Source organism: Gracilinanus agilis, chromosome 1 (genome assembly GCF_016433145.1).
Source record: "Gracilinanus agilis isolate LMUSP501 chromosome 1, AgileGrace, whole genome shotgun sequence".
Classification (NCBI taxonomy): domain Eukaryota; kingdom Metazoa; phylum Chordata; class Mammalia; order Didelphimorphia; family Didelphidae; genus Gracilinanus; species Gracilinanus agilis.
This window is the reverse complement of record NC_058130.1, coordinates 93,010,483-93,032,507: the sequence shown is the minus strand read 5'-3', so window position 1 is coordinate 93,032,507 and position 22,025 is coordinate 93,010,483. Positions and strand designations below refer to the sequence as shown.

The following is a 22,025-nucleotide window of genomic DNA, read 5'->3' as shown; positions in this document are numbered from 1 at the left end:
GGGCGAGGAACTCCATTGCCAAACATTTACCAGGAAACTGCATTGCCTCTAGCCATCATTTTAAAGCCTAGTTCAAATTTTGTCTTCTCCAGGACAATACATTGGAATTTTCATATAGCATTTTTTTGGTTCCAGACCTATAATTTCAAAAGGTAAGAAACTTCTGGAGTGACAATTACCCACCAATCCAGAACAGCAGCCCAACTATAATTTATAGTCTTAGAGTTAACTGCTTGGAGCACTGAGAAGCTGGGCGATCCATCTGCCTAAAGCCACGTAGTTAGGTGTCACAGCTGAGCTTTGAATTCAGCTCTTTCTGACTCCAAAGCTATCCTTTTATCCACTAGCCATACTTGCCTTTAATAATATTTATATAGCATTTTAAGGTTTGCAAAACATTTTACATGTGTTAACTAATTTGATCTTCATAAGATGCCTAGGGACAGCCAGGTAGTCCAGTGAATGGAACAGATCTAAAAGACTCAAGTTCAAATCCAGCCTCAGACACTTACTATGTGTGTCCTAGAACAAGTCATTTAACTTCTACTTCAGTTTCTCTAGCAGTAAAAATGAGGATAATAGCAGCACCTACCTCCCAGGGCTGTTGTAAGGAACAAAGTACCTGGCTAGGTTACTTAATAAGTGCTTGTTTCCTTCCTAGGAGCTGTTATTATCCCCATTTTATGAGGAAACTAAGGCTAAGGGAGGTTAAGCGATTTGCCCAGGATCACAGAGTAAATGTGTGAGATAAGATTTGAACTCAGTTCTCCCTGACTCCAAATCAAGGACCACCTAACGGCCCCTGCAGTACTTTCAGGCATTTATCAGGCATTATTGTATATTAAAGTGTGGTGTGATTATTGGTACTGTCCCAGTAATTCCACCATGGCAGGGTCTGTGTCTTTGAAATCTCACACTTCTTCTGTCTCTTAGCACAAAATTCTGTATACATCAGTTATAAGCCACAAAAATGAGCAGTTCCCTTAGGTGTGTTCTGCCTCCAAAATGCAAGTCCTTCTTCCCTTTCTTGTCCCCCTTCTTCATGCCCTGCCCCTCAGCCCATATCTGGAGCTCTAACTCTTTGGGGTTAACGCTTTGCCCTCCCCAGGCTTAAAGAGCTAGGTAGAAGCAGCAAAAGTGGTAGGAAAGGAAGGGAAGAAAATTTGGATGATACGAGCTTCCGATTGAGGAGGGCCCCAGACGCCAAAATAAAGCCAATTAGTCAGGGCCAGGCCTGAGGAGAGGAGACAAGTAGGCCAGTAGAAGGGTGGCTAAGGATGGAAGGGACAATTCTGGAGCCTGAGACCCCAGAAGGTCCTTTGAAAGAGAAAAGCAGAGTGCTGAGCTTGCTGCCTGTGGACGGGAAGGGCAGCACAAAGGGAGGCAGGAGACAGGGGTTATGCACTAGAGGTAGGAGGGCTCTTTATTTGGCTGGCACTAGAGATGGAGGGGCACTTTGTTTGGCTGACAGAGGCTGAAGGTGGGGAATGGTTTGCCAGCTGCTGAAGGTGTCCCTCGATATGGTTTAGGACAGCATCCAGCATGTGTAGTACATTGCAGAGCAAGGCACGATCAGAAGGCGGTGATCCCGACTTTGGGGGCAAAAGAAGCTCTGGAGGCACAATCGACTGTTTTCGGGAGTTCTGGAGGGGGTAGAAACATGAGGATGAGAAAAAGACAAGGAAGTCAAGGAGTCATAGGAAGAGACAGTTGAGGGTTCAGGGATTTAGCTCTGGAAAGGCCTTGGAGACCATCTAGTCCAACTCCTTTATTTTACAGATGGAGAAACGGAGGCTTACCCGGGTTCCTCAGGAAGCTAGTTAGTGCCAGAGGCAAGATTTGAACTCAGGTCTTTCTGACTCTCTCCACTATGTCCCTCGAAGACAATCAAGGGTTGGATGTGAGATTGGGATTGGGCAGAGGAGGCGAAGAGATTCAAAGCGTGGCATTGGAGAGTAATGGGATGGGGAGGAGAGGGAGGATATAGCCACACTCACCAGGAGTCGGGAGAAGATGACTTGGCGCTTTTGGTAGACAAAGTGGGTAACCACTATCAGTACAGTGACTGTGACAGCAGTCAGGGGGTAGACACCTCCCATGGTGCTCAGGCCCATCCATTGTCCAGAACAGCTCAGACCCCCGTCACAGCCCACCTCGCCAGGTGGCTGGCATCCCCAGGGCTGTAAGTCTAGTCCTACTTGGTACCAGACAGGCCTGCTCAAAGCCTGACTTCCCGGGGCCAGTAGGCACAGAGTCATCAGTAGGAACAAAAACAGACATAGAGGCCCAGGCCCCATTGCCAACATTGTCCTATATACCCCAACCCCCTAAGCCCTCCCCTCTAGGTCCTTTGTCCGTCGCCTGGCAACTAGGCAAACATCCCCTCCCCCATCCTCTCTCAGCATCTACAACCTTGACCCAGTGTGGGCAAATACAACTTGGAAAAGAATCGAGCCAAGTCTCATTTCTCTAGTGCTCTAAAGCTCTCCTCATCAGGAAGGTGGGTCATAAAAGTATTAGTGACCCCATTTTACAGGTGAGAAAGCTAAGGAGTAAAATCCAAGGAGCTGGCTGTGGAAGTATGACATCCAGGATTCAAGCCATTGGCCCAAGTGCCTCCCTGAGGAGAGGAAGGGAGGGGAATCCCTAGCTACTGAGAAGGGTCTCCATATGGTCTGACCTAAATTCCTCTCTCCCACTGTCATCTTGTTATATCTTCAGTCACTCAAAGAATGAACCTTCCTTTGGTCAGACAACTCCCTTCCCCATTAGCTAGTGCCCAGAGTAATCTCTAACTATCGCCTGCCCCCTCCCTGGTGGCTCCATCAGCTCCTCCCACTGATGGCTACCCCAGATCAACCTTTCCATTGACCATCTCTCTGTCCTGAACCAACCTCCTTCCTGTTTCACTGGCCCCCTACCAGGATGTTTGCCCAGCCTCCCACTGACCACTTCCCTATCCACTAAATGTTCCAATGGTCTTCCATGATGGCCCAACCAATCTCTCCACTGATCTTCCTCTATCCTCCCGCTAAATATTTCCATTAACTATAATGGATATATTAAGTCTATTGCTCCAATGATCCTTGGAGAAGGAAGAGACAGAAAGCTTTTTTAAAACCCCTACCTTCCATTTTAGAATCAATACTGTGTATTGGTTCCAAGACAGAAGAGTGGCTAAAGCTAGGCAATGGGAATTAAGTGACTTGTCCAAGGTCAGATTTGAACCCCTGACAGAGAGCTTGCAAGGGGAACTCCATAGGAAAGCTACAGAACCCAATATTCTACACACAGTTGGGTTTTAATAAGTATTTGTTGGTTACAAGTCTATGTAACAGTTGATAAGGACTTCGGCTTGGGGATCAGAAGCATATTCAGCAGTGGAATGCCGGCTCTGGGACGAGTCTTCAGAAATCCAGAGACATGAGGAGCCTCTGATAGGAAACAGTGAGTGGGGAGATGAGAGGGGGCACTTTGGACTGAAATCTGTGATACTAGACCCATCCAGAAGTGAAATGGGCTACTGCAGAGTTCTTCCTCCAAGGTCTTTAATTGGAAGCTGAATAAGCATTTATTGAGGAATTTGTAGATTCCTGTTACCAGGTAAATGAATAACCTGAGATCCCTTCTAGCCCCGAGATTCTGTGATATTAGTTTAAAAACCCAACTCAAATGTCACCTTCTCCTGGAAGGTTCTCGGATCTCCTCCCTAAAAGCTCCACAGCACGGCTGATATATTTATTCTGTAGTATTATGTATTGTTTCTTTTATAGTCTACCTTTCTCTAATACTAGACCATGCCTTGACTAACAGCGTTTGAGCCCCAGGAGAATGAGGCTGAGCCGAGAGTACTCAGGGGCGGTAAGAAACAGGGATGCCGGTGTGAGCTTGGATTGGAGTGGCCACCCGAGGCAGGGAGTTCCAACAGGAATCGGAGATGCAAGTTCTCTTCCAGGCCTCAGCAGACAGAAGGGCAAGGTGAAAGTCAGCCTGCCAGGGGGACAAATGCTCCGATTTATCCGAGAGCTGCCGATTGAAACGGAACTCGGCTCATTCCCGCTCTCCTTTTGGCTGGATGTAACGAGCATCCGCTCCTAAGTAAGCCCTGTTCTTTCACTGTTCTAAATGGTTTTTATCCATTTAATTTTTAAGTATCTGCGGATGCCCCTGATGAGTACTTCCTCGTATCCAGTGGTTTGCGGCTGGAGAGGGCCTGGAAGCCCCCAGCACAAAGATGGTGACTCGTCCCCTCGCAGGGCTGGGTTCATGACGCCCGCAGGCTTCAGGTCTGTGCGTCACACACACACACACACACACACACACACACACACTCTCCTGGGATTTTTTCGTATCTGTCTCTGACCTCAGTCCACAATCCCAACCTGGGGTCAGGCTCCTAGGAGTAGCGGGGAGCCCTGGAGCGAAATCCTAAAGGGAGGAGGAGGGGCTGGAGGAGGGGCTGGAGGAGAGTCCGGCCTCCAGGCTGATCTCAGCGGGGTCCGCAAAGCTTTCAGCCCCGCCCCCTTCCTGGTTGGGGAGGGCAAGCAAGGAGCCCGAAGACCTTGCCTGCTCCATAGCGACACCTAGCGTTTCACTTGCATTTTCCCCAGCCAAAAGCATAATAAATGTTGGTGAATGAAATGTGTTATTTCTCAAGGGAGAAAGAAAAGTGCTCTGCTAAGCCATGATAGAATACGATATAAGCCACGTCTCGTATGATAGAATATGATATAAACCAAGTTCCACCTGCTGACAAACGTGTGTCTAGAGAGGGTGAAAGTCTGGCTCTCACAAAGGGAAGTAGAAAGATGTTGGAATGTCAAGGGGAAAGGGCATGCTGCATGCTGGCTTTCTTCCTGATGTGAAGAAATGGAGCAGCCTCTTGTATGAATCGTGTCAGGTTCAATTACTCCTTGGAATGTCAGACTTCCAGAGTCCAAAGGGGCCTGAGAACATGGAATAGGAGAGCTAGAGGCTGGGGGGGAGGAGGGAACCTTTGAGAACACAGTCAAAATCATAGAGAACATTATGAAAAATGAAATAAATTTTGGTCATATTCCATTTTAAAAGGTGTGCACAACAAAGCAATGCAACTAAGATTAGAAGGGAAACAAATTTGGGGGGGAAATTTATAGCAAAACTCTGACAAAAGCCTCATTTCTCAAATATATAGAGAAATGAATCAAACTTATAAGAACGCAAAGCATTCTCCAACTGAAAATGGCCAAAGAATATGAACAGGCAGTTCTCAAAAGAAGAAATTAAAACTATCTATAGTCATGAAAAATGCTCCAAATCACTACTGATTAGAGAAATGAAAATTAAAACAACTCTGAGAGTCATACCACCTCTCACACCTACCAAATTGGCTATCCTAGCTAAAAAGAAAAATGATTAGGATATGGGAAAATTGAGACACTAATACATTGTTGATTGAACTTTGAACTGATACAACCACCATTTGGGGGAGCAATATGGAATCAGGCCAAGGCCCACAAAACTATTTATATACCCTTTGATCCAGCAATACCACTATTGGGTCTATATCCCAAAAAGATCAGAGATAAGGCAAAAGACCTTACCTGTACCAAAATATTTTGAGCAGCTCTTTTTGTAATGGCATAGAATTGGAAATTGAGTGGGTGCCCATCTACTGAAGAATGGTTGAACAAGTCGTGGTATATGGTTATAAAGGAACAATGAACAAGATGCGTTCAGAAAAACCTGGAAAGACTTATATGAATGGATGCAAAGTGAAGTGAATAGAACCAGAGCAGTGTATAGAGTAATAGAAATATACAATGATCAACTATGAAGAACTAAACCATTATCAGCAGAGCAGCTCTCTAAGAGACTCAGGATGAAAATGCTATCTAAGCCAAAGGAGGAACTGCTGGAGTCTTGAGTACAGATAAAAGCATGCCATTTTCCACTATATTTCCTTCATGAGTTTTCTATTGTATGTATGATGTGTGTCTTCTATCATGACATGAGCAAAACAGAAATGTTTAAATAAAAGTTTTGGTATAATCTATAACAGACTATTCACCACCTCAGGGAGGGGAGGAGGGTCAGGAAGGAGAAAATCTGAATTCTAAAATGTCAAAAACAATTGTCCAAAAGTGTTTCTACATGTAACAGAAAAAATTAAAATTAAAAAAATTTAAATAAAAGTCTTTAGAATATAGAATGTTAGACCTGGGAGAAGCCTGAGAATTCTTCTAGTGCATCCCTTTCCTTTTAAAATGAAAAACTGATGCCAAAGGAAAGGAACAACCTCTCTAACCTCATATAGGTAGTATGAAGAGCATTGACTCACACCTCATCTTCTAACTTGGAAAGAACACAAGTCCAGTGTCCTTTTCACCACAGATCTTTTCGGTTTACCTAATCTTTGCCTAATAACGGGCAGCTGTCATAAGTACAGATCTTGATCTGATCTGTGATTTCATCTGTACAAGTTATTCCTAGAACATCTTCTCTATAACTTCTAGTCTTAAAACGATTGTCTGTGGCAAGGAGGCATTACACAGTTGGTTGACTTCTGACTCCAAGGCCAGGGCTCTATTCCTTGAGCCATGCTGCCCTTCAGTACAAGTATTACTGTCACTTTTTGAACAATGGTAAAACTGAGGCTTTGAGAATGTAGATAACTTGCCCGTGGAGGCTAAGGGTATGGACTTCCCACCGGGATATCAAAGAATTACAGAACTGGAAGACATTTCAGTAGCCATCTCAACCATCTTGAATCCCATTTTGAATATCTCTGGTGAAAGATTAGCAGCTATTTCCCAAAGCAAACCATTCATTTTTCAGCCTAGGTCAACTTCATAGAAATGGGTTTACCAGTTACAACTCTTTATCCTTATGCTTCAGTTTATTTTCTTACCTTCTGTCTTAGAACCAGATGGAAGAGTGGTAAGGGCTAGGCAACTGGGGTTAAGTGACTGGCCCAACGTCCCACAGCTAGGGTTGGTCTGAGAACAAATTTGAACCCAGGACCTCTCAACTCTAGGCTTGGCTCTCTGTCCACTGAGTCCTAGCTGCCCTCTTTGACTGATTTTTTTAAACTTAAGTATAAATCTCAACATTTGTCCTTATTAACTTTTATTTCATTCAATTTGGCCCATGGTTCTAGACTTTCAAATCATTTTGCATTCAGACTCTATCTTCCATATTAGCTAACGCTTTCCCTATAAACTTCAAATATGACAAGGATGCTTTCTAGGACTATCCAAGACATTGATTAAAAGACTGAACTGCAAAGGCAGATCTCTGAGGCACACCAAGTTGGTACTGACCCATTAATGACTATTCCTGAGGACAATGGACCTTGACCAGAAGTGGTTGATAATCAAGTCAACATAACTGCATTTTCATCTGGCCCTTTCTCTCTCCATCATGTCCACAAGAATAGCAAAAAAGACTGTCAAAAAAGTCTTCCAGGACCAAGATCCCAGAATTAATGGTTGTCTGTCCAAAGTCTCACCCTATGTGTGGTCCTGATGGCTCCCCTCCCAAATATTTAAAGTTCTTCTACTTATAATAGCTTATAAAATGGCCTGAGCACCACTTGTAAGTTTTGGAGTATAATACCTCTAGTGTGGAGGCTGCCAAGCCCTCTGCAGGGCTGCTCTTCCTCCTCTGGTATCCACCTGCCATCCACCCAGCTCTTCTCACCTGTGGTACTAAGCACTGGTAGCATGCACAGCAGCCACATTCTGGTAAAACTGTCTTGGCAGATGGGCTAAACTAGGTGGACATGTACCCCATGTAACTTCTAGAAGATCCAAGCACGTGAAAACTTTCCCAGGAAAAGGGGTGGATATGTGAAAATTGTTCTAACGTGCCATAAAGGCAGCCAACAGAAGAACTGTGAAATGCTTAGGAGCTTGGTCGGACATCCAGACCGAGGTCATCTGCTGCATCATAAGCCTTCACCATCATCCTGACTTTTGTCTCGGCACAGAATCCTGATGGCTCTGGAAGAAAGAATTAAGTGGATGACTTCTTGCAACTCTGCCTCACAAATCCAATTTAGTGTGTCAAAAGACATCGCCCATACCATACTGCTACTTTATATTTTACTACTATATTATTTTACTATTCAACTATTTTGTTATTTTAAATATATTTTTATTTATATGTTTATTATTTGTATTTATTTTATCATTTATATTCTATTTATATATGTTACTATCTTACTATTTTTTACCTACCTTGAAGGCCTGTGGCAATGGGCAAGTGATGAAACAACAGGTGTAGATATACTGGGAACTGCAGTCACAAGCCTGCACTCAGCAGCCCAGGGTACAGCGTCATCTTCTCACTGGACTGAAGCAACAATGGGATTTGGCAGCCCTTGAGTGGCTGAGCAGCCTTTCTTTTTTTTTTCTAGGCAGCCTTTTAAAGAACGGCACTACTCACTTCTTGGCTTGATGAAGAGCCTAGAAAAGGTACCCTAAAAAACAACAATAACCCCAGACCTTGTGGTTAAAACCAAAAAAAATGTACAAAAACTTTTGCAAAGATGATTCTACTCACCATTTGTACATGGAATGTGCACGTGTCTATGGACAGCACAAAATCCAGCAGACCTGAAAGACGAAGGGTTCTTGTTGTGAAAACTCAGCATGTTTGGCATCCAAATGGCAGTCCTCAATGATACAAGACAAGCTTACCAAAGTTGGAGCTGGATACACGTTCTTCTGGAGTGATGAGGAGCACAGAGAAGGTGGTATAGGTTTTGCAATCAAACCTAATCTAGTCAAGGAGCTTGTACGCCTCCCAAAAGGAGCGAATGACTCCTCAAGTCAATATGACTATCACTTGCCAGAGTGTGCCACACCAGCATCGTTGGTGCATATGCTTCCACCATGACAATTTGTTGCCGAGTCGGAGGGAAAGCTGCACTGACACACAGTTGGAAACAATGGAACAGCAAGGAGTGGGAACCTTTCAGAGATTTGGTGTGCAGCCCTGCATTTATGCATGTGGCCCAAAACATTCACAAACATTATGGTTAGTTTAATGAAAATGCTGGTAAAATTTAGAAGTTAATGAATGAAAAATGAGAAGTTGACAGGTTTTACCAAAAGGATAGTTCATCCATCTCTAAGAAGGCAGCATTTAACTCCACTGAAAGTAAAGTGCAACCACTAACAAAATTCAACAATGAGAGAGAGAAAAGGAAATTCCATTTAAAATAACTGTAGATGATATAAAATACCTAGGAGTACACTTACCAAAACAAACCCATAGACTTTATGAACACAATTACAAAACACTTTACACACCTAAACAATTGGGAAAATATTGTTTGTGGATATATGCCAATATAATAAAAATGTCAATCCTACCTAAATCAATTTACCTAGTCAGTGCCACATCAATCAAATTACCCCAAAATTATTTTGTAGAACTAGAAAAAAATAACAAAATTCACGTGGAAGAACAAAAGGTCAAGAATATCAAGGGGATTAATGAAAAAAATATACGCAAAGGAAGAAAGTCTAGCCATACCAGATCTCAGACTATGCTATAAAGTGGTAATCATCAAATAATATGGTACTGGCTAAGAAACAGAGCAGTAGATAAATGGAAAAGGAGTGGGGAAATGAGAATTTTGGAATGTTTGATAGTTCCTTTGTAATTTACACTACTGTGTTTAAGGAAGCATGTGGCCTCAAAAGAGTTGAGTGTCTGTAAATCTTCAATACAGAGAATAAAGAGAGCAGGAAATGTCCCAAGACAAGCAGGATTTAGAGGAGCTAATCTGGCTCTTCACCCATTCCAGACTTGGCTTTCTTCATTCTGGTTTCCATTTGGCTCCTTTGGCAACTGGTCTCGTCCTACTCTCTTGCCATAGCTCCTGGTCCCAGCAATTACTTGGCAGATCAGGAGCCCCCAGGCCATCACTTTTCTTGCACTTGAACCCAAGTGGCTGCTAGGAAGTCTCTCTAAGGCTGTGGCCACAGCATAGCAGTCTCCTAATTATGATTCCTATCATTGGTTGTCACTAGCCCACATAAGTGTTACTTGGCTATATCCAACAGAAATCCTAACATGCTATCTATACCTCTCCACGGCAAGGAAAGAAGCCTAATCTGAAGTTAAAAAGCAAATGGGAGGAAGGAGAGTGTATCCAATCATCTAAATCCCATCTATTTGAGTACCAACTTCATCTTGGCTTTTTCCTTACCCAACAGTAGCCTCTATTTTGCAAACTTGAGATGGAGGTTAGGGCGTTTGGGGAGAGGGGCAATCTATGAATGTTCTTTCAGTCCCTACTCCAAACTATGACCACTCTAAGTCCTAAGTAAATGAACAGTACAGCAAAAGAAAAATCCTTGTGGGAGTATTCTGAATTGGGCACTAGCTACACAGACAGGTAAAATGAGACCCAGAAAAAGTAAAAGGACTTCCCTAAGATGACTTGGGTTGTAAGTAGCAGAACTGGGGTTCAAAAGTCAGGTCCTTTGACTCCAAACCCAGGACTCTTTCAACTTAGCTGTAATAACACCTCGTAGGATAACTGGTCTTCACTCCTACCAATTCCAGCTTCTTGTAAAAAAAAAATACAAATATGAAAAGTATAACTTCAAGGACTATTCAAGTTACTGATAAAAAGACTGAACCACAAGGGCAAATCTGAGACACTCCACTAGAGTTATCCCTCCAAGTTAGCACTGACCCATTAAATGACTACTCATAAGGACATTGGACTTTGACCAAAAGTAGTTGATCAACCAATTCTAAATTGATGTAACTGCACTGTCCTCTAGCCCATCTTGTCCACAAGAATAGGAAAAAAGATTATCAAAAGCCAAAAGTGATGGATGGAAGGAAGGAGAGATACTATCCACAATAGCCAGTGATTAAAGAGGGATGTTGGTGAAAAAGCCAATTGTTCTACTGACAATCTGGAGGTTTCCTGATCTGATTGGTTAAGACTGGGATCAATAAATGAAAAAACTAACTTGGGCTGAGTTATCCAAGAGGGGCAACATGTTCAATATGTGTGTATATGCAATGAGAGAGGGTGTATTCTAGCAAAAGAAATATTATCCTAATTTAGGGGCCAGCAGCATTCTATACGGTATGAATTCCGGGCCCAAGGAATCATGGAATAGAGTACTACTTTGGCAAATTCAGCTATCATCCAATATGGATCAGGTAGAAACCTTTAAATTCAATTTTGATACCCTGACAAGCTTAGCCTAAACATTTCATAGTATTATAAACTGGAAGAAGTCTAAGAGATCATTTAGTCAACCAGGAGAAGAGAGAAAAAGCCCTGAATTTGAAGTTGGGAAACCTGAGTTCAAATCCTAACTCTAGTATTTACTATGCAATCCTGAACAAATTATTTCCCCACACTGGACCTGTTTCTTTTCTGTGAAATGGGAATAAACATTCTTACACCAACTTTGTTCAAAAGAAAACTGCCAATAAATTTTATTTTCTTCAATATAAATTTGACAAATATCACCAAACAATCATTTTTATATACAAAAAGAACAGAGTGTTGTATAGGAAATTATGAAGCTCTGTTATATACAGTCAGGTTGGGGTTGGGGTAGGGCTAAGTATATAATAAACTGACATAGTCATTCCAAAACTGTCCTGCTGGTCTGTGTCTCTTAGTGGACCTCTTCTTGCTCTTCTTTTTCAAATGTTCCATTAATTCTTTTCATCTTTTTTGCCATTTATCACTACTCCTCTTCCCCCAAATAACCCATCCTCCCCTGAAAAAATACCTGAACACTCTCGCATATAATATATTTTTTAAACCTTTACCTTCTGTCTTAGTAACAGCTCTCAGACAAAAGGGCAAGGGCTAGGCAAATGGGGTTAATTGACTTGCCCAGGGTCACACAGCTAGAAACTATCTGGCAGCAAATTTGAACCCAAGTCCTCCCAACTCCAGGCCTGGTGCCCTATTCACTGTTTCCTAATTGACCCAATAAATATAAGAATCAAATAGAAAAAACCCCACAATTGGCCATGTCTGCATTCTGCATCTGTAGCCCATCCCTAATCAAGAGTTGGGAAGTATGATCCAGCATTCATCTTCCAGAATCCTGGTTGTTCCATTGCATTGAGCAGAGTTGGGTCTTTCAAAATGGTTTTTCCTTTAGTGGTGTACTCATTGTATAAATGGGAATTCACTTTGTTTCTGGTTCCTTGCTTCTACTATGAATTATTCTTCAAGTGCTATTCTGAATATTTTTGCAAATGTGGATCACGTCCCCTCTTGCTTTTCTCTCTTTGGGTTATAAGGCTAAAATATCACTGGGTCAAAGGATAAGTGCACTTTAGTGACTTTTGGGTGTGTGGAATTAACATAGAAATATAACCCGCAGTTGGCACATGGACATTAAAGTCATATAAAACCCACCCCCCATATGGCCTCTGGCCCAATGGCGTGGCGTGATTATGTGTTTGGATGTCAGAACATGGCTTGGACTGTCCAATCAAAAGTGAAGTAAGTCATGAGCAAGCAAAGGCCCTCTCTGCCAATTTGGGGGCCTGTGAAAGGTGTTCCTCTTGCTGTTGGCTGGGGACTGAGTTAGGCAAGCTAGAAACCTTACTTCTTTCTTTCTCTTTACTAATAAATACTTTTAAATTTAGTATAAAGTCCCCAAGATAAATTTTTATTCATAACATGTGGTACGATCCTACAACATTTTTCACAAGGACTGAACCAGTTCATAGCGCCAGCCCTAGGGCATTAGTATGTCTATTTCCCAGTTACACCATTATCCTTTTTGTGATATCTTTGCCAATCTAATGTGTGATGTAGAACCTCAGGGTCGTTTTAATTTACTTTTTTCTTATTATTGTTTTGAAACTTTTTTTTCAAGGTTTTGATATTAGATTTCTTCCTCTGGGACCTACCTATTTGTAGCCTTTGACCAGCTACTGGTGAATGGTTTTTGGTTAAACATTCCCTGTATACCTCAAATATTGTATCTTTATCAAAACTGCAGATTTTTTTCCAAGTAGTTGTTTCTCTCCTAGCTTTAACTACATTGATGTTGTTTATCGAAAACCAATTTTTTAAAAATGTTATGTAAAAATGACTTGTTTTATCTCCTGTGATCATCTCTATCCTTTGTTTGGTCAAGAATTAATCTACTATCCATAATAGTGAAAGATCTTTTCCTGCTCCTCTTATTTGTTTATATGACCTTTTATAGATAGCCGATTATGATATATGCTGTGAGACTTGTCTAAATTCGCTTTCTGCCAGATTGCTTTCCAGTTTTTCAGCAGTTTTTATCAAATAGTGAGTCCTTATTGCAAAGATGTGGGGTCCAGGTATTCCAGGTATTTATCAAAAACCATTCTATTCTACTCCCCTTTTAAAAATAAATAATCCCATGGCATAACACTGAATATGTAAATTAATTTAGGTAGCATTATTGTCATTTTTATTGTGTTGGCTTGGGTTCCCTATGAGCAATGAGCATTTCTTTAATTGAATGTGTATTTACTTCCATAAATTATTTTCATATAGTTCCTATATGTATCTGAGCATAAGGACTCCTAAATATTTTATTTATCCTATAGTGACCTTTAAATGGAATTTCTCTTTTATTGCTAGATTTTGTTAGCAATAGGCAGAAAAGTTAGATTTCTGTTGGTTTATTTTATAGCCTGTTACTTTACTGAAATTATTGTTTCAGTTAAATGATTAAAATAACAGGTTATAAATGTAAAAAATAAATGTAAATAAACAAATGTTTCAGTTAAATTTTTAGATTCCTCTCTGAGGTTCTCAAAGTAAATCATCCTATCATTAACAAGATTATAATTTTGTTTCCTCTTTGTGCTAAATTCTGCACTTTCGTATTTATTATTGTTATAACTAGTACTTCTAGAACCATATCACATCCTAGTACTATGTTATCAATTCTTCACTCTTGACCTTAATGGAAAGGCCTAGAATTTCTCAATCATAGATAAACTGGCCCTTGGTTCCCTTAGATCAGTGATGGGCAAACTACGGCCCACAGGTCAGATGTGGCCCCCTGAAATGTTCTATCCTGCCCTGTGACATTATTCCTAATCTGACAAATACAATGAGTAGGATACAATACAATGAAACTTCGAAAGAGTTGCCTTAGAAACAGACTGACAAGGGGGCAGCTGGGTAGCTCAGTGGATTGAGAGTCAGGCCTAGAGACGGGAGGTCCTAGGTTCAAATCTGGCCTCAGACACATCCCAGCTGTGTGACCCTGGGCAAGTCACTTGACCCCCATTGCCCACCCTTATCACTCTTTCACCTAGGAGCCAATACAAAGAAGTTAAGGGTTTAAAAAAAATAACAACAACAAAAAAAGAAACAGACTGACAGATGAGCATTTCCTTTCCTTTGGCCCCTTCTTTAAAAAGTTTGCCCATCACTGCCTTAGAGAGAAACCACGTGTTACATTAAGGAAGATGTTCCTACACTTTTCAAGGATTTTTTAACCTGAGGGCTGTATTTCATCAAAAGCTTTTTCTGTATTCATTGATGGGTTTGTTTTTTTTTTTAGTTTTATGGTCTATTTTGTTTATAATTTTCCTAATATTGAACTGACCCTGCATTCCTGTTATAAATCCAAGTTGGTTATAGTGTATAATCTTTGTAATATGTTGGTGGTTTTGGCTGAAGTTTTATTTAATATTCTTATGTTGATATACATTAGGGATATTGGTTGATAGTTTGTTAATTTTATCTATATCTGATAGTTTATCTATTTGTTTTATTCAGAGAATTTTGTAAATCTTAAGGCATTTGATAAATGAGTTATTCAGCTGATAGATAAAGAAATAGACTCCAAAATAAAAAGCAACTTGTCCAAAGTCATATAACTAGCTAGTGGCAGTCATAATTTGAAACAGTGTTCTCTGATTTCCATCCCAATTGGGTCTGTAAACTTTTTCCTTTATGAATAAAACCCTTGAAAATACTTGTGATTTAGACTTTATTTGGAAGTTGAGAGTGCAGAAGTATTTTGGAGAGGAGAAAACAGGAAGGGAATATCTGATAAATGTTCCCCTTTTATCATAGATGTAGCAGCTACAGGGAAAGAAGGAAAGGTGATGAGAGTTGGAGGCAGTAGATACTGGAACATGGAGTACAATGCAGGCTCAGGGTTCAAAAAAAGAGCCAGAATCAAGATCAGAAAATAGTTAAGAAAAAAGTTCAGAGGCTAAAAGGCGAAATCTCCTGTATCAGTTCTGAGGAAAATGTCCAAAGATAAGATGATCACAGCAAAGCCTATCAGGGTCGAGGACTTCAGATTTTAAAGTTGGTCAAGCCAAAGTTCAGCTGAAAAGGGATCACAGAATTTCAGAATTTTAAGAGTTAAAAATCAACCTTAGAGATCATCTTGGTCCAGACTCTCTCTCATTTTACTGATGAAGAAACTAAGACCCAAAGGAAGGCAAGTGATTTTGACTAAGGTCACAGAACCAGTGTCTGAGGAGGTAACCATATCCAGGCCTTGACTCAATCCAGGGCTCCTTGGAAGACTAATTAGTCAGGACAGTGTGGTAACCATTAATGGACTAATTTGGGGTACCAAGAAAAAATTATATTCATAACTCCTATTTCTTGAGCACTTTATTTACAATATTCCTGTGAGGTAAGCACCATGAGGGTGATTATCCCCATTCAATTCCATTGGAGACAAGGACAAATACAAGGACTAAAAGGAAACTTTCTATCCCTGCCACCAATAAGCTGACATTCTACTGAGAGAATCAAACATGAAAACAGGTAAGTTAGAGAAATAAAATGCAAAGTCATTTGAGGAGAAACAGAGGCAGACAGACACAAAAGAAAAAGCATAACAACTAGGGGAAGCAGGGAAACCCAAACATGGGGTTTAACCTATATAAAAGAAGAGATGAGAGACAGGAGCACTGATTTGAGGAAACGACTACTAAGTCAGAGTGACTGACAAAGGAGAGTGTATACTGGGGAGAAATATGAAACAGGGTGAGAAAAGTAGTTTGGGAGCTAAAAAATGTGAAGTTTGGAGTATCGACTTAGAGGGTTCCTATTTTATAATGAAAAGAGCAGGGAGTGAGGGGCAGCTAGGTGGCTCAATGGATAAAGAGTCAGGCCCGAAGATGGGAGAGTAGGGGGATGAAAGGGTCCTAAATTCAAATCTGGGCTTAAGACATTTCCCCCACTGCCTAGCACTTACCACTCTTCTGTCTTAGACCCAATACATAGTATTGATTCTAAAATGGAAGGTAAGGGCTTAAAAATTAATTGGGAATGAAGGAAAATTTTTGAGTAAGGGAATCATAGGGTCAGACTTGTATCTTGAGATTTTTATTTTGGCAGATATTGGAGGACCTGGTTTGGAAAAGGAAAAAAATAGATGCAAGGAGATGAACTGTAATGGTCCTGTTAAAAGGTTACAAAGGCCAGAACTGGGGGTGGCTGCCATGTGGAATCTAAGAGCTGCTGTGGCAGCCTAAATGACAAGACTTGGAAACTGACTCAATCTAGAGGGTGGTGAGGAAGAGGAAAGGCTCAATGAGCATGGGTATCTTAGAAGGATGGGGTGCCCTCTACAGAAATGCCACTTTTTATTAAAAGCTAAGTTTCATTTTGGATGTGTTCAGCTTAAGAAGTCAAAAGGACTTGTAGTTAATGATGTGGAATTCAAGGTCAGGACAGAGATGAGGGCTGGATGGATCATTTGTGAAGAGAAATGAACCTGTGGGATGGGTGAGATTACCAAGAAGCTATAGACCAAGAGAAGAGAAAAGAGCCCAAGACAGACAGTCTTAGATGATACACCTAAGTTGTAGGAAAAGGAGTGAGAGATTAAGAAATAGTTGTTTGTACAGTCATTTTTCAGTTGTGTCCAACTTTTTGTGACCCCAGTTGGGGGTTTATTGGCAAAGATACTGGAATAGTTTGCCAGTTCCTTCTCTAGCACATTTTATAGGTAAGGAAACCGAGGAAAACAGGGTTAAGTGACTTGCCCAGGATCACACACAGCTAAGTGTCCAAGGCCTAATTTAAAATCTTGAAAATGAATCTACTTAATTCGAATTCCTTTGCTCTATTTACGACACCACCTAGCCGTCCAGAGAAAAAGCAAAATCAAAGGAGGAAGTCAAAATGGAGGGGAATACATAGACAGTAATCATAACTATGAATATGAATGGGATGAACTCACCCATAAAAAGAAAGCGGGTAACAGAATGGATTAAAAACCAGAATCCTACCATATGTTGTCTACAAGAAACACACTTGAGGCAGGTAGACATATACAGGGTAAAGCCAAGAGGGTGGAGCAGAATTTACTGGACTGCAACTGAGACAAAGAAGGCAGGAGTAGCAATTATGATCTCAGACAAAGCTAGAGCAAAAATAGATCTCATTAAAAGAAATAAGGAAGGCAATTACATCTTGATGAAAGGCAGTATAAATATTGATGAAATATCAGTACTTGACATATATGCACCAAATAGTATTGCATTCAGATTTCTAAAGGAGAAATTAAAGGAGCTTAAGGAGGAAATAGATAGTAAAACCATACTAATGGGGAACCTCAACCTTCCCCTATCAGAATTAGATAAATCAAACCAAAAAAATAAGAAAGAAGTAAGGGAAGTGAATGAAATGTTGGAAAAATTAGAGCTGATATCTGGAGAAAAATAAATAGGGATAAAAAAGAATATACCTCCTTTTCAGCAGCACATGGTACATACACAAAGATTGACTATGTACTAGAACATAAAAACATTGCAAACAAATGTAGGAAAGCAGAAAATAATAAATACAATTTTCAGACCATAATGCAATAAAAATCATAATCAATAAGGGCTTATGGAAAGACAAATTTAAAATTAATTGGAAACTAAATCCAATCCTTCCCATCTGGTGGGTCAAAGTACAAATCAAAGAAACAATTACTGATTTAATTGAAGAGAATAACAATGAGGAAACAGCATATCAAAATCTATGGGATGCAGTCAAAGCAGTACTCAGAAAGAAATTTATATCCTTGAGTGCATATATAAACAAATCAGAGAGGGAAGGGGTCAATGAATTGGGCATACAACTTAAAAAACCAAAAAGAGAACAAATTAAAAATCCCCAGATTAAAACCAAATTGCAAATCCTAAAAATCAAAGGAGAAATTTATTAAAAGTAAAAGAACTATTAAACTAATAAATAAGAATAGGAGCTGGTACTTTGAAAAAACAAATTTTAAAAATCCCCTAATCAAAATAAATTAAAATAGAATTGTTTCGATATGATGAAAAAAGGATTCAATCTACATTCAATGATAGATTGTTATATCAGTCAAATTATAAAAGGGATACTTTTATAAACAGTGGCAAAATAATAAAAATTAATTTGGAGAAACAAAAATCTAGATTCAAGGTAAATAATTTAAAAAGTAGGAATAGAGAAAGAATACTACTTTCAGACCTCAAGTTATACTATAAAGCAGCAATCATCAAAAACTACTTAGCACCCTTTGATCCAGCCATACCATTGTTGGGTTTGTACCAAAGAGATCATAGATAAACAGACTTGTACGAAAATATTTATAGCTGCGCTTTTTGTGGTGGCAAAAAACTGGAAAAGGAGAGTATGTCCTTCAATTGGGGAATGGCTGAACAAATTGTGGTATATGCTGGTAATGGAATACTATTGCGCTCAAAGGAATAATAAACTGGAGAAGTCCCAGGTGAACTGGAAAGACCATCAGGAATTGATGCAGAGCGAAAGGAGCAGAGCCAGAAGAACACTGTACACAGAGATTGATATACTATGGTAAAATCGAATGCAATGGACTTCTGTACCAGCAGCACTGCAATGACACAGGACAGCTCTGAGGGATTTATGGTAAAGAACGCTACCCACATTCAGAGGAAGGACTGCAAGAGAGGAAACACAGAAGAAAAACAACTGCTTGAACGCATGGGTTGGGGTGGACATGATTGGGGATGTAGACTGGAAACTACCACGCCAATGCAACTATCAACAATTTGGAAATAGGTCTTAATCAATGACACATGATAAAATCAGTGGAAATCTGCGTCGGCATGGGTGGGGGGTGCGGGAGGGGGGGGTGAAGGGGAAAGTAGGAGCATGAATCATGTAACCATGTTAAAAATGAATATTAATAAATGTTTAAAAATAAAATAAAATAAATTTTTAAAAACTACTTAGCACTGGCTAAAAAAATAGAAAATTTGACCAGTGGAACAGACTAGATAAGAATCAGAAACAAATGAATTCAATAACCCAGGGTTTAAGAAGCTCTAAAACATAAATTTCTAGGGAAAGAACCTATTTAACAAGAACTTTTGGGAAAATCTTAAAATATTCTGGCAGACCAAAGAGCTATAAAAATTTGCATTCCCTTTCAACCCATACTACTACTACTACTACTAGAATTATATCAAAAAATATTTTTTTAAAGAGAAAATAATCTTATGGTGGCAAAGAATTTGGAAACTGAGGGGGTGTCCATTAATTGAGGAATAACTAAATAAATTGTGGTATATGATTGTAATGAAATACTATTGTACATGCTATCAGAAATGACAAGCAGGATGATTTCAGAAAAAGCAGTTAAGACTTGCATGGAACTGATGCAAAGTGATGTGGGCAGCAACCAGAACACTGTACATAGTACACAGCAACATTATAAGATGATCAATTGTAAATGACAACTATTTTCAGCAATGTCACAATCTTAGCTGATTGTGAAGTGTTTATGATTAAAGAGTATTCCTTGAGGAAGAGCCAAGATGGTGGGGTAGAAGAAGGGAAGCTCAAAACCCCCATGAGAATCCTATTCAATCAATCTTAAAATAATGCCACAAAATGAATACAGAAGTGAAAGAACCAACAGAGAGACAGAGTGAAGCAACTTTCATAAAGAGAACAACTTGAAAGGTAGGCAGAGAACATCTGAGGCACTGGGGTGAGAGCAGAGAACAGCCAACAGGAGGCTACAGCAAGGAGTAAGGAACAAGCAACAGTAAGCTCCCCCAATCCAACATCTCCTATTCCAGGTTTTGAACCTGGGCCCCCAAGCCAATATCCTGACCCTGAGACCCTGAATGGGCGAACAGAAGTGCAACCCAATGCATACCCCTTAACGGTCCAAGCAAACCTGCTATGAGGTCTGAAATTCCAGCTTGGGGCAGTCTGAGCTGGGCAGCCTAATCTGTGTGAGCCTAGAGCAGGGGTTGGCAACCTTTTTGGCCGTGAGAGCCATAAACGCCATATTTTTTAAAATGTAATTTCATGAGAGCCGTACAGTGCTCACAGTGCGGCTCCTGTAACAGCGCCTGAAAAAAAATGGACTTTATGGCTCCTGCAGAAAGAGCCATACGTTGCCGACCCCTGGCCTGGAGGGAAGCCAGAAGTCCCAGCCTAGGCTTGTGGTGAGGACCTGAATCCCAGTTTGGGGCAGTCCGTAGACCTATATCTGGGCCCCTGATCCCTAGCAAGGTTAGTCCCCAGCATGCTGGTTTGTGGGAGCCTGGCTGACCTTTGCCAAAGTTCAAGGTCAGAGCAGTCTGCAGTGTGTAGGTGTGTCTAACCTAATCAAGCCCAGAGTGAGATCAAAAACCTATGCCCAAGTCTGAGGCTAGAATTTGAGCCATCAGCAGTCTCTGGGGGTGATGGAATGAGCAGTGGGAGGTGGCTCTCAGAGCTCCTAGCCCACAGGCCATCATACCATCTTGGAAAAACTGAAACTTGCAAACACCCCAAAATAAAGAGCATTAAAGAAGAACTGAAGTTTAAGAGAGTGCCCTATCCTCCCAAAGAAGAGAGCTTACCTTTAAAATAAAAGTTAAAGTTAAGAAAAAGGCAGGGAAAATGAACAAACATTAAAAAAAAAACCTAACCAAAAAAAAATTTTATGGCAACAAAGAGTAAACATGAACATAGAAGGGGACAGTGAAAACAAAGGAAACACATGCAAAGTCCCAAAGAAAAGTATGAATTGAGTTTATAATGAAAAATGCTATCCACCTCCAGAGAAAGAACTGATAGAATCTGAATGCGGATCAAAGTATACTATTTTTCACTTGATTTTCTTCAAATTTTTTGTTGTTGTTATTATGTGTCTTCTTCCACAACATGCAATATAAAAATATCTTTTACATGATTGCCCCTGCATAACCTATATAAAATACTTACCAACCTCAGGAAAGGGGAAAAGGAGGGATGGAGAGAGAAAATTTTTAACTCAAAAATTTAAAAAATAAATGTTAAAAATTGTCTTTACATATAATTGAGAAAAAATTAAATATTGAGGGGAAAAAACCCTGGGAGAAAAAAGGTTTAGACCAACATCTTAAAATATACACTACAATAAGCTGAAAATGGGCATGTAATCTAAATGTTAAGGGTCATAGCATGAGGAAAAATGTGAAGAGAATCCATCATGTACCTTTCACAACTATGCAAGGCTATAGGAAGTCACTAACCAAATAAAAGAAACAATCACAAAAGACTAAATATATGATTTCAAAAACAAAATTACAAAGCTCTTACACTAATAAAATCAACTAGAACAAGGGAAGCAGTCAACTGGGAAAAATATTTTAATCAAATATCTAAGTATAGGATCAACATATACAGGGAATTAGCACAAATATTTGAGCAAGAATTATTTCCCAGCAGATAAGTGGTCCAGGGACATGAACAAATGGTTCTCAAAAGAAGAAATTCAAACTATTCACAACCACATGCAAGTTTGCTCCAAATCACTAATAAAAGAAATTCAAATACAAACAAATCTGAGGTTTTATCTCACACCCAGAAATTTGGCAAAGATGACAAAACATGGGAACAGTCAATGGTGGAGGGGGCACACTAATGCATCATTGATGGAGCTGTGAATCAGTTCAACCATGCTGGGAATCAAATTTGGCAGGGAGATGGCACAGTGGATAGTGGATAGTGTGTTGGACTTGGAGCCATCATCCTGAGTTCAAATCCTGCCTCAGACACTGTGCGATCCTGGCCA

The 22,025-nt window shown here is 40.2% G+C and overlaps 1 protein-coding gene across 1 annotated transcript; it reads right to left on the bottom strand.

Moving 5' to 3' along the window:
- Positions 1-1,397: 1,397 nt before the first annotated feature.
- On the bottom strand, positions 1,398-2,306 carry TMEM89 (transmembrane protein 89). The gene is made up of 2 exons (XM_044676869.1): positions 1,998-2,306; positions 1,398-1,643 (listed from the first exon to the last, which is right to left on the bottom strand). The coding sequence occupies exons 1-2, from the start codon at positions 2,304-2,306 to the stop codon at positions 1,398-1,400; spliced, it is 555 nt and encodes a 184-aa protein (XP_044532804.1).
- Between the last annotated feature and the right edge of the window lie 19,719 nt (positions 2,307-22,025).